This window comes from Solanum tuberosum, unplaced genomic scaffold (genome assembly GCF_000226075.1).
Source record: "Solanum tuberosum cultivar DM 1-3 516 R44 unplaced genomic scaffold, SolTub_3.0 scf00051, whole genome shotgun sequence".
NCBI classification, from domain to species: domain Eukaryota; kingdom Viridiplantae; phylum Streptophyta; class Magnoliopsida; order Solanales; family Solanaceae; genus Solanum; species Solanum tuberosum.
This window is the reverse complement of record NW_006238978.1, coordinates 1,131,318-1,148,947: the sequence shown is the minus strand read 5'-3', so window position 1 is coordinate 1,148,947 and position 17,630 is coordinate 1,131,318. Positions and strand designations below refer to the sequence as shown.

Below are 17,630 nucleotides of genomic sequence, written 5' to 3'. Positions count from 1 at the left end.
GCGACTAAACTTGCCACTCATACATACTTTTAGCGATTGACAAGACTTTGACAATTATATTATCTTTTAACTTTTAGTGGCCACCGATGCCTCTCTTTCAATTATCATAAACAATCTAACAAAACAATAATGTCTTAATCCCAAATAAGTTAGGGTCGTGAACTAGCCTTTTTAATTAACCCACTTGAGTCGCTTTTGGATTTGTCAATCAACATGGCATGTCTACATTGAGATTCCTCATTGAGGTACACTTTAGTAATCCTCTCATGAGAAAAAACTATCATAATCCACTCACGTTTCATGAGCCATAACTTTTGAAAGAGTAAATGCTAAAACAAAACTATGAGAAAATGATGAATCTTCTTGATCCTTTCAAGTCTGTAAAAAATAAGTACTTTAAGTTTCAATCATATATTTAACATACTTTGCCCATTATATTTGATTGAAATTGAGAAAGTCCCCAAATCCTATAATGGTAACACAACAAACACAAAAAAAAATAGCATAAATTAACATCTTGAGCTTTCAAATGTTATGCACCTCCCTACTCAATAAACAAAAACTAGCCAGAACAGTGGTATTATAGTCTTTGCCTTCTTTAGTGCTGTCTATCCAACAATTAATTTGATTGAATGCATATATGAGCCACATTGGACTTTGTATAGCCTGATGGCTAACATTGTTACATTATGTTGTTTGACCATGCTGAATAAATACCTTGAAGCCAGCAGGTGAAATCGAATAAATTGATTTTATACTAGACACTAATACAACACGATGAACCAAAATTGGAATTGTTTAGAAGTTCTTCAGAATCTTCTCGGTTGAGACTCCATCTGCTACAAGAAGAGAAGTCACCTCCTGCAAGAAGAATCAGGGGATAGAAATTGTAAATCAGGGCCGAAGATCCAAACATATTGATGCTTATGTTAAACTGAAAGCTTCTGCACTCATGTCTAGTAATAAATAGTACATGGCACTCATAAACCAAGAATATTGAACCCCTTCAACAACAGGCAGGTTCTTCACAATTATACTGATTGGCAAGAAAAGTTACAGAAAATACTCCTTCCTAAATAATAAAGCAGTTCACAATAAGTAGGTAACATGTTACAACAATAACCGGCTTATGGATTCTCACGCTCTGTTTTTACCAGTTTGGATATCATCCATTAAACAGTGAAAGTTGCAGAAATTCTACATCAAAATAAGTGTTGTTTTAATATTTTCAGTCACAAACTAAATCAACTCGCAGTTAGAGGAACAAGTCACAAGTTTTAACTGAAAATGTTCGATGAAAATAAGCTGCCTGCAGAATTGCATTCCTCTTTTTTAGGTTACCTAAAATTCTTTGCACTTAAGGGGGATGCTGGAGCTGCTGGCTTATGCAGATAATGACTTGCTTGTGTTTTTCCAAATATGCGGCAGGAAACTAGGGAAGTTTGTTATTCTTCTTCCTTTCAAGCAGAATTATATTGTGAATGAATTAAATCAATGTATCCAAGTGATATTCTTATTCCTACTTTCAGTTGGAGGAACGAGTCGCATTTATCTACCGGTCGTGCCAATCCAAAACTATATATACACTTAGCAAAAATGCACTTGCTAAAGCAAGTTACGAAGTAGACCTTTCTTAATGAAAGTTAAAATCCCATGGGCCGAATCCCATACAAACACCAAGACTTCCAAACTAAGCACCTTAATCAATGGACAAACGGAATCTAACCACTATGTTCTACACTCCTATTTTATAGAAATACATCCAAGCAAGTCTTTTGTCAAATTTTATCATCCTAAAACATATGTTGCTCAGACTCTTCAAAAATATCAACGGGTGCATGTTGGATCCCCAAAAGTAGTCTATTCTTGGAGAATCCGATACAGGTGCAGCATCGAAAGAGAAGAGTCCGCGCAACTTAGCTCATAACTCATAATTTTCTATAGCAGAACTCAATTCATATTAGAGCTCTTATTCAATCAAAATTAATGTTTTCTTTTCAAGTTCTTCTTCGTAAGTTATTGACTACTACTATTATTTTCATGACAAGGGAATCTGCACGCTACCTTTCAAGTGCACACCGGGTGAACTCCGGTCTAGCATAATAGCTAGCAAATCACAAAGAGATGTACCGCACTAGGCAAGCCCCATGCGATGAGCTCGACCGAGAAAGCATGCAAGAGGTTTTGAACTTAAAACCCCCTACTCAACCAACTCAGTCGCCCCTAAGGGTGGTTACTTGTTTCATTAATAGTCCGAATATGAGGTAAAACACAATGAGAATCACAACAAATGAAGAACACTAAATTAATGAAGAAAAGCAGTAACTTTTACAGAAACTACCAAAAAGCATCTCATGGATTGTGTAAACCCACAAAGTGTTTATGGAAGTTAACAGTTTAATGAAGGATAGATCATTGTGCATTGTTTTCATTACTTTCCTTACAAGAGACAGCATTGGTAGTACACCATATAGGATTTACAACCAGCCAACTTTATAAGTTCAGAAAGCATGTTGTTTGGCAAAGTCATCGTTAAGTATTAAGTACTTCTACCACACCAAATTGTCACATTAACCGATGAGAATCACTTCTTCTGTTTGCCTTCTTAATCATCTTTTAATAATATATTCTACAACATCAAAATTTTCCCATCCATTGGATGTCTATAAGATTAATATCTTTGGAGTTGCGAATCCCTAGGTCAGGGTTACTGTTGGGCAGAGTTATTTTAGCAGTAGTGATCTAATTAATGCACCATAATGTCAAAATTATCAGCTTTCCTAATGCTCATCTGCTGTTTAACTGACTTAAAGCAAACATTAATTTTTGCTCTACGATTCATGGGATCGAATCTCAGCTCTTGATGTTCTAGATTACATATAGAAAGCTTTTATATCTTCCTATTGTAATCACTTTAGGTCTGGGTCACCATACAGCTTGTCCAGGCATCTTATATTTATAATACTGTTCTACCATTCTCACACAAAATCTCAGCTCTCTTGATTCATAGATGAAAAGTAAATGGTGAGGGGTCAAGTAGCAGTGAAACAAAAACAAAGTGCAAAATAAGAGAGACCATTGGCATCTCCAAAATACAGAAAGAGCAAGGAAAGACACAAGATAGGAACAGCAAATCTTCTGAAGTAAACAAACTACAAACCTCAGCCATTTGCTTTTGACCACAGAGGACTGCTCCAGTGGATTGAGGATTAAAAATGTTTTTAGCTCGGGCAAATGCTGCCTGCAAAAGCAGATGGTAAAACAACCATTATTGTTGAGTAACAAAGAAAACCAAAATAAGATGATAAGAGGATACCAATGTAAACATAATCATTACCTGAACATAGCCATCTTCACCTGTCCAAGCATCATCAGGCTGAGACAACACTGGCACAACCTTAACCCCAGAGGATGCCCAGTTTTCAAACCTATCCTGTAAAAGTTGAAGGGCAGAGAAATCAGACAACAGGTACAAAGTTTATCTTGTATTTCTGCCACAATGAAGAAAGAATTTGTTTACATGTTGCAAGCAAACAACAAACCTGATATGCCATTCTCTTCAAATTACGTGCACCATAATATAGCCGAACATCAGATCTCTTGTCTGCACCAAACCCTGCCTCAATCAGGGATCTAATTGGGCTGCCAAAAATAGATTTGAGATCAAGGAATGAGCAACAGGCGAAAGAAAAACCAAACTAATACAAAGAGAAACGTGAAACCTCAACATATTTTCCGTCCTTTCACCAACACAAATATTAATATGAAAAGGATGAAACTGCATGATGCAAAGTTCAACCATTCACATTAGGAGAAGTAGGCTTGCAGCTATGTAATAGATCACATCTACAACCCAACGATCCTTCTATTGAAAATTGCAGCTTTTAGCATTGGTGAACTTCAACTTGATAGAATCAGCTATGTACTCACAAGATCACATTCAAATGATGATTAGTGATTGGTTGCTAAAGTTCTAACCAGCTTACTGAAGCTAACTAGAAAAGAACTTAGAAAAAACTACTACAAAAGAACACTGAAATGTGATCTAAAGTCAAAGCGGCATCTCACACCTCTACACTAGGGAAAAATGCAAGAGCATCTAACAACTATGATATAAGTTGAGTTTGCAGAACATATTAACGATAGGCTTAGCTAGTAGATTTTTCAAGTAGTTTTCCTACAATCCAAGCTCATTTACAGCTTACTGAATATGCAATTGACTTCAAAAGTTTAACCATATAATCTCATCAACCATAAAAAGAGGTTCTTACAGAGAAAAACTATTCCATAAATCATTCATCTCAATTTAAACTCACTCTGGAATATATTAGCTTATCGCTGAACCAAATCTATCAAACAATCTCAAAAGCTCAACACAAAACGAAAATACTCCTCTATACTCCAGCACAAACGAAACTACAGAATAGAAAATCATTTTGGAAAGTAGTACAGAATCAAGCTTAAATTTTATGTTTCCGATCGAGTCATAGTTTACCTGATTCCAGATCCCGTAGCGAAAATCACGACCGTCTGACACTCTTCCGCAGGAGAGATTTGATCCAAATCAAATCCTTTCCCCATAACCTGACTCAGCTCCACAACATCACCTTTCTGCAATCCACATAGTAGCTCCGCCGTAGAGCCAGAGATACTTTTCACAAGGAACTCAAATAAACCTTTTGCTGCAGCAAGCGAAGGCGGCGATGCAATCGCTAAAAACGACGGTTTCTCAACGTCAGGAATCCGAAGCTGAAGATACTGACCTGCCTTGGTGTGTGAGGTAGCTAGGTCAGGGTAATCGGACACGTCGATGGTGACGTGGAAGAGAGATTCAGCGGCAGGTGAAACGGTGACGAGAGGTGCGGTTGTCCAGAGATTAGTGTCTTGACGGACGGCTGCGGCGGCGGAGATGGAGAGACGGCGACGGAGATGGTGGTGGAGCGGTTTGAGGAGGCTCATGGATGAAGAAGGGTGGAGTGATTGGATACGGGAGGGAGCATGGGAACTGAGATGGGAGAGAGATGGATTTGGAAATGGAGAAAGGGAGAGAGAAAGGATTGACATTTTTTTTCAATTATATGGTGAGAAGGAAGAATCGTAGAAACTAGAAAGCGCCGCCGAGAAGGGTGGAGAGGCAAGAGAATACGGCGGCGTGGGAATCTTATTTTTAAATCAAAATAAATTGGTAGTTTACACGTGTTACTTCATGATAAGGTAGAGGAAAATGAAATCTACTACATCAAATATATGTCCAATAGGGGGGAAATATCTCTTTAGCACAAGATGTATAATGCGGAAGTGTGAAAGGTTGGCAATGTTATTTGAGAAAGATAAAAATAGATCGAAAAGGTACAAGCCATGACTTTTCTTTTAAGTTATCAAGGGTATGTATAATCTTAGTAGATAGTTGAGAATTACATTTTCAAAGATCTATTGAAAACTCTATTTCGTAAGATGGGGTATTGAGAATTACATCTTCAAGGATCTATCGAAAACTCTATTTCGTAAGATGGGGGTATTGAGAATTACATCTTCAAGGATCTATCAAGAACTCTATCTCATAAAATAGGAGGTAAGATCTACGTACGAAAACTCTATCTCATAAGATAGGAGTAAGATCTACGTATCAAGTATATTATCATTGTAGTAGTATCATGACCCTAAGTAAGTACAAGTAGAAGGTAGCTTTAAATTATTGTCAAAACCACTCTAGTCGGCGTTTGGTTTCTATTTAGATAGGATACATATACGACCAGAGTTAAAACTCAGTCAATTGAGCATGCATAGTCTACCAATAGAAAGTCCTCGACATTATCTCTCAAGAATGGTCAGCAAAAGAGCAATTTTGAGACCAGTATTCACTATTCGACATGAATATTGATCCATTTACTGGGAATATACCACCATGACGACTAAAAGACTAGAGAAGATAAACATTATTACGACAGGCAAAAAACTGGAAACCAGAAAGTATTCAAGACGAAAGTAATGAAAAGACAACCCCTCATAATTTGGGCAACCAACATTCTCAAGATGAATTCAAAGTAAAATATACAAGTTTGCCGTTTTACCCCCTTTATTATGCGACATAACAGAGAGTCAAGGGTGGGTGTTTGGCAAGTAAGCCTTAGCTCCATGTCTTCTCTATCACAATTCCGGATTGCATATAAAAACAAAAACCAGAAAATCTTGGACCCCTTAGTCCTCCCAGGAAAAAATCCAAGTGTCACAGAAACTTAAATTATTTCTGTAGTTATCGATGAAGATAATGAAAGAAAGTTGCTGGAGTTAATAATCTAAGCTGCAGATTCCTTGGCAATCTTCTCTGCCTTGGCAATGACCTCCTCGATTCCACCGACCATATAGAATGATTGTTCTGAAAGGTCATCGTATTTCCCATCCAGGACTCCCTGCAAAAGTCAATTACAAAACGAAATAATCAGCAAATTGGTGCCTGAATATGCACAACATAGCAGGATGTTATCATCTCAGATACACTTCACCAAATAATGGGGAGGAAGAAAAAATCATATAGCAACATTTAATTCATAAAGCATCACTACAACCTGCTGAGAAGGTGGGCTATACAATACCAGGAATAACGTGTAACAAAAGGTGTAGTAAAACAAAAAGTGTTTCCATGGTAACCTAAGCAAGTATAGGATGCTTTTCTAACCAACCACAGTATCTTACAACAAGATTCCAAATTGAGATTCGTTACCTGGAAACTGTTAATGCTCTCCTTCAAGTCAACATATTTTCCAGGAGCACCTGTGAAAACTTCGGCAACATGGAAAGGCTGACTGAGGAATCTCTGGATCTTACGTGCACGGGCAACAGTCATCTTATCATCTTCACTCAGCTCATCCATACCCAAAATGGCAATAATATCTTGAAGATTCTTGTAGTTTTGAAGAACTTTCTGTACCCCACGAGCAGTATTGTAATGATCTTCTCCCAAAATGTGAGGTGAGAGCATACGAGATGTAGAATCAAGTGGATCAACAGCAGGATAAATACCAAGCTCAGAAATCTGGTATCCAAAATACGCGAAGTCAGAAAATTGTAACTGCATTTTACTAGGGACGAAAAATAAAGTTATAGTTCAAGTTAAGAAACAGCATCATACTTGACGGGACAACACAGTTGTGGCATCCAAGTGAGCAAAGGTAGTTGCAGGGGCAGGATCTGTCAAGTCATCAGCAGGCACATAGATAGCCTGGACAGATGTAATAGAACCTTTCTTGGTTGTAGTGATACGCTCTTGAAGACCTCCAAGATCTGTAGCCAAAGTTGGTTGATAACCGACAGCAGATGGGATACGACCAAGCAAAGCAGAGACCTCTGAGTTAGCCTGTATTGATACAAAAGCAACTAGTAAGCAACGGTAGAGTGGTATAAAATAAGAGAACTTTAGCAGTCATAGGTAAGCCAACCTGGGTAAATCTGAAAATGTTGTCAATAAAGAGAAGCACATCCTGCCCCTCAGCATCTCTGAAGTGCTCAGCCACAGTCAATCCTGTAAGGCCAACACGGGCACGAGCACCAGGGGGCTCATTCATTTGACCATATACAAGAGCGCACTTGCTTTCACTCTAATCAATCCAATAAGACAAAATGTCAACAACAGGGGACAACACTGTGGACTAAAGGGGTATAGCAATTAATTCTGACTAAATAGAACACTTACTTGCTTTTCACCAAGCTTAATAACACCACTTTCAATCATTTCCCTGTACAAATCGTTGCCCTCACGAGTGCGTTCACCAACACCAGCAAAGACGGAGAAACCACCTGAAAAAGTTGAGACTCATTCAGATAAGTTTCACACTGACTTACATGTGAAATAATAAGAAAACCCATAAGCAGCACTAACCATGTGCCTTTGCAACGTTGTTAATCAGTTCCATAATAAGCACGGTCTTTCCCACACCAGCACCACCAAAAAGCCCAATCTTTCCTCCCCTTTGGTAAGGGGCAAGAAGATCAACAACCTGGTTAGAAGTTAAGCAGCCATAATGAAATTGGCATTGTCATAACGTTGAGTAGAAATTACACTTCAGGAACCAATATATGCTCAGAAAGGGAGATACATACGAGAACATTGAATAAAATTGTTTGATTAGCATACCTTGATACCAGTAACAAGAATTTCTTGTTCAGTTGCCTGCTCAACAAAGGCAGGAGCTTCACGATGAATTGGCAAGAAGTGATCGGTTGCTGCAGCGATTTTCAGAGATAGAGATATAACTTTCAGAACTCTTCACACAGAACAAATAAAACAAGGGATAAAGTATTTAGGACTTACTAATGTCGCCTCTCTCATCAATAGGCTCTCCAATGACATTCATAATACGGCCAAGGGTGGACCTACCAACAGGGACCTGCCATCACAATGAAACCATCAGTTCAGCGCAAAAAAAAGTAGTAAGTGAATGGCAAATGGATCTACAACCCATATTCCCACTGAAAGCAGGATAACAACTGAGACGAAACATCAACTACTGCACCTCAACCCAAATTAGCTGGGTCAGCTATACAGCTACTATTCAATTAGTTTTCATTAAGGGTGAAAACAGAAGACAACAAAAAATTTAAGACTGAACCCACACGTGACTGTGTTCCCCAGAGGAAGAGGGGGGACAAAACAAAACAATTTTCGAGAACATCAATGTTAGGAGGAAAAATTGAGTTGCAGAGCAGGAGTTTTTTACCATTCAATTGGGAGAAAATAAGTGGAATAATTAAAAAAAATTCACATCTCACAAAACAACATGAATTTCTTCCAGTAATGCAGTGGTAAATTCGGGTATCAATTGAAGCACTCTACAGTATCTCATTTGATTGTGAATAAAGATGAGCAAATCCACAAACCAATAGAGGCCCATTTAAAGCACCAAAGGTACCTTGCAGGGAAAAATACAGGTTTTACTAGGAAAACCAATATTTTCCCACACATTAGGATCCAAACTACCGCAATCAAACATATGTACTACCATTCAGGAGCAAAGAAATGTTATTTACTACTTGGATAATCATAAGCAAGCCTACATGCAATTGACCCTGCTATAGTTACAGATTTACAGCTTCAACAACCTGCAATTTATATGAATATAATGGTGCTATGATTGATTGACCAACCCAAATATCTAGATCAACAAAACATTTCATTAAAGCATAATAAAACCACAGATCTTGTAGAACTATCAAATAATATCATTTCCTAGAAAACACATTAAATAGATCACTCTCAAATTTCTAAACTCCTGAATTCCAACGCTATTGACTACAATATTAAACAAAGAAATGAATGGAAGTTCTAAACCAGTAAAGCTAATATCTTTGAATATAATAGACTGAAAATAAACAATTTCAGATTACTCACAGTGATAGGAGACCCAGTGTTAAGGACGCGTTGACCACGCACAAGACCTTCAGTACCATCCATAGCAATAGTCCTAACCATATTCTCACCCAAATGCTGAGCAACCTCAAGCACAAGACGGATCTGGTTATCCAGAACCTCAAGAGCAGTAAGGATCGGAGGCAAACCTTCATCGAATCTCACATCCACGACAGCACCAATAACCTGGCACACTTTCCCGACCGAACCAGCGCCAGTGAACTCATCGGTGATCTTACCGGAAGGCTCATTACCAGAGGATTTAGGAGGTGTCGCTGACTTATCAGCCGGAGCAGCTGAGGTAGCGTACTTAACAGCACGATTTAAGAGGAATCCCGCTGGGGAGGCGCGTGAAGTAGTTTTGGGGATGGAATTTGCCAATGGAGATCTGGAAATAGCGCCGCCGCGCTGGGCAGTTGATCGGAGGAGAGAGGCCATAAGCCTCCGTGACGCCATGGCGTTGATAGGGTTTGGTCTATTGAGAGAGAAAGGTGAGGTGTAGAGAGAGGAAGAGAGAATGCTAGGGTTAGTGAAAATGAGTAGAGAGACTTTTTTATCTGCAGAGGTGCCGATGGGCGATTGCTGTAGTGTGAGTGAATCTGACCACTTCCACTCGGTTTATTCCGAGTTTGAATTTCGAGAGTCAAAAAAAATAATTTTAATTATTGCTCCCGTAAAATATAAAATATTGAAAAAATAACATAACTACATGAGTTTTTCTATCATAAATATCAATCAATTCAGTAAGCAATATCTACCTACTATCTCATAAATTAATAATTTTGTATCAGATTTCAAGTCAATGATATCATTTATTCAAATTGCAAGTCAAATATGTGCATCAAAGATACTAGATAAATACATGTTTGATATCAAATACATTCTGAAATATAAATACATAGGAAAGTGAGGCGAACGATAGAGAAAAGAGACAAACGAGAGAGTATGTGTATACAGATATGTGTGATCACAATACTTATAGATTGAAAAATCTCTCTCTATATATATGTGTGTGTGTGTGCATGGGGAGAGAGGACGAGAGGCGGGGAGAGAGGACAAAAGGCAAGAGAGAGAGGAGAGAAGTGAACAAATAGGAGAGAGATGAACGAGATAGTTAGTACATCTCAAATATATGTGAATCATGCTTGAATTTATTGTATATAAAATAAATCACATCTAATTTGATCCACTTGTATATGGCGAAGTAAATGTGAAGGCATATAATTACGCTTTAAACTAATGAAATTGGTGTTGTTTGTTCATTTATTTATTATATATAAAGTATTATAAGTCACAATAATTATAATTTTAAATATAAAATTAATTACTTAAATCTCATAATTAAAAATATATCACATAAATTGAAAGAAATGAAAATATATCGAAAAGGAAATTAAATGAGGGGTATTCAAATTGCCTTTTTCACTTTTTTTATATATATAAAAGTTGTATTATGTGGAGTTCAAAAATATATTCCCAACTTTGGGGCGAATAATTCGAATGGTACATTGTTCACTTGTTTGGTTCGAATTGTTTAATGGGATAATTTCAAATATGTAGCAAAAAGTTATTAGTTTGTAAAAATTATAGTCAAGAAAATGAAAGGATGAACTATAGTCAAATTCGTTATTTATATGTAGCTATTTGTAACAGTTAAATCATGGCTAAATAATGTTATTTCAACTTTTATTAGCCATGATTTATTTTATTTTTTTATTAGCTACGATTTGAGCATGGCTAAATAGTTTTTTATTTTTATTTTTAATAACTAACAGTTAAGTAGTGTATATGAAATGTATCAATGATGTATACATAATGTATAAAAAATTAATTAAAAAATGCAAAATAATGTATAAACATGTATGAATATTGTGTAATTGGTATATGAATATGTATATATGATATATAAATAATTATGTAACGTATCTACATTGTATGAATAATTATGTAGTGTATATGCAATGTATCAATATTATATAAATCGTGTATAAATATGTATCAAATATCGTATAAATTGTATAGAAACATGTGTATATATATATATATATATATATATATATATATACAAACTAGGAGATAATTAACAGTACACCCATGGGAAGCATTGTAGTGTTTTTGTGTCGCTGGTACAAGCTAGAGGAACTACCTGCAACACTAGGGTTCGAATACAGCTAGACAGAGACCTATTTCATTATTTTTATTTTAAGTTTAGCTTAGACATGGTTCGCCTCTGGCTCTTGGGAATCAAACCCACGATCTTGACTTTGATACCACTTGTTACTTGTTAGGATCAACTGCTTACCATCATGTTAAGAGTTATAGCTGATGGTAAGCACTTCATTATTTTTATTTTAAGTTTAGCTTCGAGATTTTATTTAATTTTAAGTTTAGCTTAGAGATGGGTTTGCCTCTTGTTCTTGGAAATCAAACCCACGATCATGACTCGGATACACTTACTAGGATCAAGTGCTTACCATCATGTCAAAAGTTATAGCTAGTAGCATAGGCGCAACTTTATTACGTACCTAAATCCACCAAACAAGCGTCATGTTTGAAATAATTATGTATTGTATATATAATATATCAATAATGTATAAATGTGTATAATCGTGTATCAAATTATATAAATAATTATTTAATGTATCAACATTTATTTAACTATCATTCATTCTCACCTTAATAAATAAAAAATAAACAAAAATAATAAAAAGATATAAATATTCATTTTCCACCAAAAAGTGAAATAATTAAAGAAGGGGAAAAAAGCAGAAAAAGTTTTTTTTAATAGCGTTATTTAGCCACGGTTAAAGTCGTGGCTAGGTAGCAATAAACTGTGGCTAATGTGTTGATTGCATCAAATATGACCTTTTTATTCAAATTGAGGTATTTCAGATCATTTTGTAAAATTGAGCTATAAAAATGGTTAATAAATGTTATGGACTCTCAGTTGGTGTAATTTCCCTTGTTTTATCTTAGAGAAGTTTTTAATCAAATTGTCATGGTCCAATATGGTACATACTGTCAATTTCGACGTAACAAATTTATTTCTCTGTAAGACTATACTATTATAAAATATGAATTAGGATTTTCAGTAAGAGAGTTTAATTTATCTGTTTCTTGTTAGCTTTAGTTGCACTGTTAGGATTTTGAGTAAGGGAATTTAATTTATATGTTTCTTGTTAGCTTTAGTTGCAGAGTCAGGATTTTCAGTAAGGGAATTTAATTTATCTGTTTCTTGTTAGGATTAGTGACGGAGCTAGGATTTTAATTAAAAGAGGTTACTTGGTTGTGTTACACTTTTCCTATTATTTGCTAGATTTAGTTGCTATATATGTCTTATTTACTGTTGTATTCTCCTTTTTAAACAACTTTATTATGCATTACTTGTATCGATGGTCTTTCCGTAACAAACTCTCTTGAGGTAGGGTTAAGGTTTGTGATTCACTTGTACGATTACATTGGTACGTTGTTGTTGCAAATTGATAATTGGTCTGGATGCAGCCTTTTTGTGCTGTATGTTAACGAGCCCAACATTATTATTTTTTTACTCTAGTTTAAAAATAAGGTCTGCGCTCCACTTGTGGGTATATACTGGGTATGTTGTTGTTGTAAGCTGATAATTGGTCTAACAGTAGTGGTGAATGCAGCCTCTGCTCTGCTTGTTAACTGACCTCAACATTTCTTGACTCAAGAGTTTACAAGTATGTGAAAAACTACTAAAATTTTAATAAATACTGAATCGGAAGTCCGCCTTTGTTGTTTAAGGATTATTTAGGTAACTTTGCGCGCTTTGTCTTAGATTCATTCTCCATGGCGATTATTTTGGTAAAGAATGAGTCATATGCAGCATATTGAAGCATGTTTTACAGTCTTCCTTATGTTCTCAACAGCTTGAATGCTATCACTTTATTTGAGTTCGATTTTGATGATGAAGATCAAATATTTTCTCTTCTACGAATGCTTAGAGTTTCTCCGAATTTGGATGTCCTTCATTTAGTGTTGAGCTCGAAGAAGAAGAAGACAGATGGCATGGAAGTGAACGTCGTAAATCATTTTGAAGGACCAGCTTACAGGACACTAGGAGTACTGCACAAGCTTCAGAGATTGATAATAAAAAATTTCCACGGTTCAAAAATCGAAATGTTCTTTGTAAAGTTTATATTCGCGTCTACACCTGTACTCCTGAAGACTGTCATTCATGAAGATGCAGAAAGTGTTGATGAGAGCCAATCTTGAAGATCTCAGAGTTGTTGGGGTTCCCTCGAGCATCTCCGAAATTGAAAATGAATGTAAACCGTCGATCAAACACAAGCATCTTGACTCTGGATAGTTCGAGTCATGTTGGAGGGTAAGTGGAAAAACAAAAAGGCATCTTGACTCTTGTCTTTATAAATGACTAAGAGTTGAGTATTCTGTAATATATTAGAACAAATCTTGACTTTGCCCAAACTTTTGCGCAACTGTATAAACTTTGTACTTCATTTCTTTAGCAATACAAGGCAGCTTGGTGTACAAAACATCCCGCATTAGCACCCCAAGAGGTGTGGTGTTGCATGTTAGTGCATATCGATAGTGTAACTGTTCTTCTATATAAACAGATCACGCAAACGATAATGACAAGTAACTCTATTAAATGTGGGATTTATAAGCTAATAACGAAAAATCCTTTACATGATTACATGTTGATGTATACAAGTTAAACTCGAAAAGAAAAGGTGTTTGTGACAAACACAAAGGAAATAAGAAAATAAATATAGGGTGTTGGTATTTATGGAGCCAATTTTCTATTGTTTGGTTGGCCAAATTTCTTGTTCTTTTGGAAAACATTTTCCAAAAGGATATTTTTTAAGGAAAATGTTTTCCTCCATACCAAATACATCCTAAGGAAATACTAACAACCCATGGAAACAAGTCATAACTAATTTTTTTTTTTGCATTATTTGCAAATACATATAAGATTCATGTCTGCAAATTGCTAGATTTATGGTAACTTCACCATAAATATCAAGATCTCCCACAAGTGAAAAGTTGTGGGAGTAGTCTTATCATGACCTGAGATTTTGGATCGTGACAAATCCAAAATCTCAGGTCATGATGAGTCTCTTCTCGAGTCTAGAGAGATCATGATCAGCAACTCGATGAGAGCCACGTGTACATTCATGCACAAGCTTGCCATTACAGAAAAAATATTTATGTTTTTAGTACAATGAACCTAATGTCCGAAAAAAAATAATATATATGTTACAATCTTTACATTATAATGTTCTGCATTACAATTCTGACACTCTAATCTCTGCATAACTTGTGTGTCAACTGTCAACCAGACAACCTCTCATAGGAGTACATACATGACTTGTCATAGACGTCGAGCCAAGCATTGGAAAACCTGCACCAGGCCACGATTCCTTGTCTTGTACAAAATGAAGAGGACACCCAAGAAGCCAACACAAAAACCAGGTGCAATTCCAGCATAAAACCACTTATGTTCATCAACATCTTGATCATGATCACCACCTTGAGGAGTTTGTTCATTTACATTTGATGTTCCATTGCCATTGCAACTTTTCTTGATCAATATTCCACAAAGTCTAGGATTACCAACATAAAATGATTGATCATCCAAAGATTGGAGCTGATTTCCAGTAGGAATTGGACCCGAAAAATCGTTATATGACAAGTTCATGTAGCTCAAATAATTCAAAGAAGCTAAACTTTGAGGAATTGAACCAGAAAGTTTGTTATGTGACAAATCAAGTGACTCCAATTGCTTCAAATCACCTATCTTTTTTGGTATGCTCCCATTAAGACTATTTCTAGACAAATTCAAGTATTGCAAGTATACCAATTTTGTTAACTCCTTGGGGATACCTCCAACAAGTTTATTTTCAGAAAGATCCAAAATTCTAAGTAACAAAATTTGTTCACCAACATACTCAAGTGGTATTCCTTTCATAAAACTTTCAACTCTTTGTCCAAATACTTCACCAGGTCCACTAATACTACCACACGAAAAGTTTCCAAAACAACTCGGAATAGTTCCATACAAGTTATTACCAGCAAGATTTAACCAACATAGAGATGAGATTTGACATAGTTCTAATGGGATAACACCGTAAAATTGATTTGAATTTAGCCTCAAGAGTTCCAAACTCTGTAGCTTTTCGCCAATCCATGTAGGAAAAACATCCTTCAACTTGTTTTCTCCTAAGTCAAGTCTTTCTAACCATGTCAAATTTTGAAAAGACAAAGGGATTTTACCTTGTAAGTTGTTCTTTTGCAAATGCAAAAACCTTAGTGTCAAATCACCTAAAGAACTTGGGATTTCACCTTCAAGACTATTGTCAGCCAGATTTAATGATCTCAACTCTTCCAAGTTACTCAAACATGAAGGGATTCGTCCGGATAACAGATTCTTGGAAAGATCAATTGATTCCAAAAGTTGAGCATCACACAACACGCTTATACCACCGACTAATGTGTTAACAGAGAGATCCAGAGTTGTCATGAACAATGTTATATTGCTCAACCAATTCGGGATCATATCAGTAATATTAGCATCAGACATAATAAGAGTATCAAGAATTGACAGTTTTTGTAGCCATTGAGGAAAATTAGGCCCTACTTTTACTGATGCCATTCCAATCTCTTTGACTTGGAAAGTTGGATACCAATTGGAACTCACATTCAAAACCAAGTTTTCGTTTTTAGACAAGTGCAATTTCATCAATTTGCTTAGTTTTACAAAGTGGAGTTCAGAAACTATACTGGTGAATAAGTTCTCAGAGATATCTAGCTCTTCAAGATTCGATAACTGTCCAATACTCGAAGGAATGCTCCCATTCAACTTGTTGTTTGATATCCTTAGAAACCTCAAATTTGACAGCTTGCTTATTGAATATGGAATTTCACCATATAATAAGCTATTAGTACTGTCAATAACTTCAAGATTCTTGTGCATTGTCAATCCTTCAGGAAAGAAGTCACTGAATTTTGTATTTCCTAAGTATAGCTCCTTCAAACGATTATCGAGACAGCTCGATGGATCTCTTATAAAAGTTGGAAGCAGTCCACTGATTTCATTGTCTGACAAATCAAGCACACTCAATCGACAGAAAATGCTCGTTAAACCCTCCGGGATCAGCCCTTTTAACACGTTATATCTCAACTTAAGTACAGAAAGTGAAGTCAGATTTCCAAGTAAATGGAGACTAGAGAAGTGGATGTCATTCCCTAGCAAATCCAAATAAACCAAGTTGTTCAACTTACTCAATGAACTCAACAACGAATCGCCAAATCCATTATTAGAAACATCTAATACTCTTAGTGAACTAAGCTTCTCAAGAACATTAGTTGGATCATCAAACTTGTTTTGACCAAGATCAAGATTCATAAGCCTTGTAAGATTAGAAAACCATGGAGGGATGATGGAGGAATTCTCAAAGCTCATTCCAATCGCGTTATCACGGATATTGAGTGAACTAAGAGATGTGAAATTAACTTGTGTAAAAGAAGGCAAAATGTTGAGATTACAACCTTCTAAGTTCAATGAAAGCAATGAAGGCAACATGTTAATTGAATTCCAAAGATCTTTAGTATCTTCAATAACCAATTGAGAAAGATCAAAACTTTTCAAAGAAGAAAACTTAGATATCCAACTCAAACTATCAACTCTGAGATCATTTCCTGGTCCGATAACGTAGCCATAACATCCACCAAGATAAAGATGTTCTAATTTCGACAAATTCCCAAGATTTTTGGGAATATATCCACCAAAACCAGCACAGGAAAGATTAAGAAATCTCAAGTTCATTAACAATCCAAAAAAAGGTGGAATTTGGATACTTGAAAAGTAGTTGTGACTCAAGTCTAAGTACCTCAAATGTTTCAATTTAACCAAAGAAGGACTTAACTCACCTCCCAAGAAGTTTTTAGTGTGATTATCTAACACCCTTTGTGGATATTCACCATCTAGAAGATAATTCTTGTAATGCAAATCAATTTTGACAACATTTCCTGTTTTCTCATCACAAAAAACTCCATCCCATTTGCAACAATTTTGTCCTGTCCATGATGACAAACGATTCGAGTTATCGATTAGGCCATTCTTGAATTCAATCAGAGCTTTTTGGTCATTTTCAGAACAAGTTGTATTGGAATGATGAGTTTTAGTGAAAACCAACTTCAAGATTGGTGACAAAAACAAGAAGTAGCAGAATCAAAAAGGGAT

General features: G+C 36.0%; 3 protein-coding genes across 3 annotated transcripts; all 3 read right to left on the bottom strand.

Moving 5' to 3' along the window:
- Positions 1–500: 500 nt before the first annotated feature.
- Positions 501–5,224, bottom strand: LOC102600228 (fruit protein pKIWI502). Its single transcript, XM_006344142.2, has 5 exons — positions 4,496–5,224; positions 3,543–3,642; positions 3,338–3,433; positions 3,161–3,241; positions 501–861 (listed from the first exon to the last, which is right to left on the bottom strand). Exons 1-5 carry the CDS (start codon positions 5,062–5,064, stop codon positions 799–801), a joined length of 909 nt encoding a protein of 302 aa, XP_006344204.1. The 5' UTR covers positions 5,065–5,224; the 3' UTR covers positions 501–798.
- A 730-nt stretch (positions 5,225–5,954) lies between these two features.
- LOC102599894 (ATP synthase subunit beta, mitochondrial-like) lies at positions 5,955–9,992 on the bottom strand. The gene is made up of 9 exons (XM_006344141.2): positions 9,386–9,992; positions 8,309–8,384; positions 8,132–8,220; positions 7,877–7,994; positions 7,691–7,794; positions 7,437–7,595; positions 7,130–7,354; positions 6,722–7,033; positions 5,955–6,410 (listed from the first exon to the last, which is right to left on the bottom strand). The coding sequence occupies exons 1-9, from the start codon at positions 9,857–9,859 to the stop codon at positions 6,297–6,299; spliced, it is 1,671 nt and encodes a 556-aa protein (XP_006344203.1). The 5' UTR covers positions 9,860–9,992; the 3' UTR covers positions 5,955–6,296.
- A 4,767-nt stretch (positions 9,993–14,759) lies between these two features.
- Positions 14,760–17,213, bottom strand: LOC102599568 (probable LRR receptor-like serine/threonine-protein kinase At1g34110). The gene has a single exon (XM_006344140.2). It carries the CDS (start codon positions 17,211–17,213, stop codon positions 14,760–14,762), a length of 2,454 nt encoding a protein of 817 aa, XP_006344202.2.
- Between the last annotated feature and the right edge of the window lie 417 nt (positions 17,214–17,630).

What these genes read in the sequence shown, in the direction of transcription:
- LOC102599568 (XM_006344140.2), bottom strand. Translation starts at nt 17,213, where the DNA reads ATGAACTTGAGATTTCTTAATCTTTCCTGTGCTGGTTTTGGTGGATAT.
- LOC102599894 (XM_006344141.2), bottom strand. Translation starts at nt 9,859, where the DNA reads ATGGCGTCACGGAGGCTTATGGCCTCTCTCCTCCGATCAACTGCCCAG. An exon ending in ACACTGGGTCTCCTATCACT is followed by an intron (nt 8,385 to 9,385) that starts GTGAGTAATCTG and finishes TTGTGATGGCAG; the next exon opens with GTCCCTGTTGGTAGGTCCAC. An exon ending in TGATGAGAGAGGCGACATTA is followed by an intron (nt 8,221 to 8,308) that starts GTAAGTCCTAAA and finishes AAATCGCTGCAG; the next exon opens with CAACCGATCACTTCTTGCCA.
- LOC102600228 (XM_006344142.2), bottom strand. Translation starts at nt 5,064, where the DNA reads ATGTCAATCCTTTCTCTCTCCCTTTCTCCATTTCCAAATCCATCTCTC. An exon ending in TGAAGAGAATGGCATATCAG is followed by an intron (nt 3,434 to 3,542) that starts GTTTGTTGTTTG and finishes CAACTTTTACAG; the next exon opens with GATAGGTTTGAAAACTGGGC. An exon ending in GTGAAGATGGCTATGTTCAG is followed by an intron (nt 3,242 to 3,337) that starts GTAATGATTATG and finishes CTGCTTTTGCAG; the next exon opens with GCAGCATTTGCCCGAGCTAA.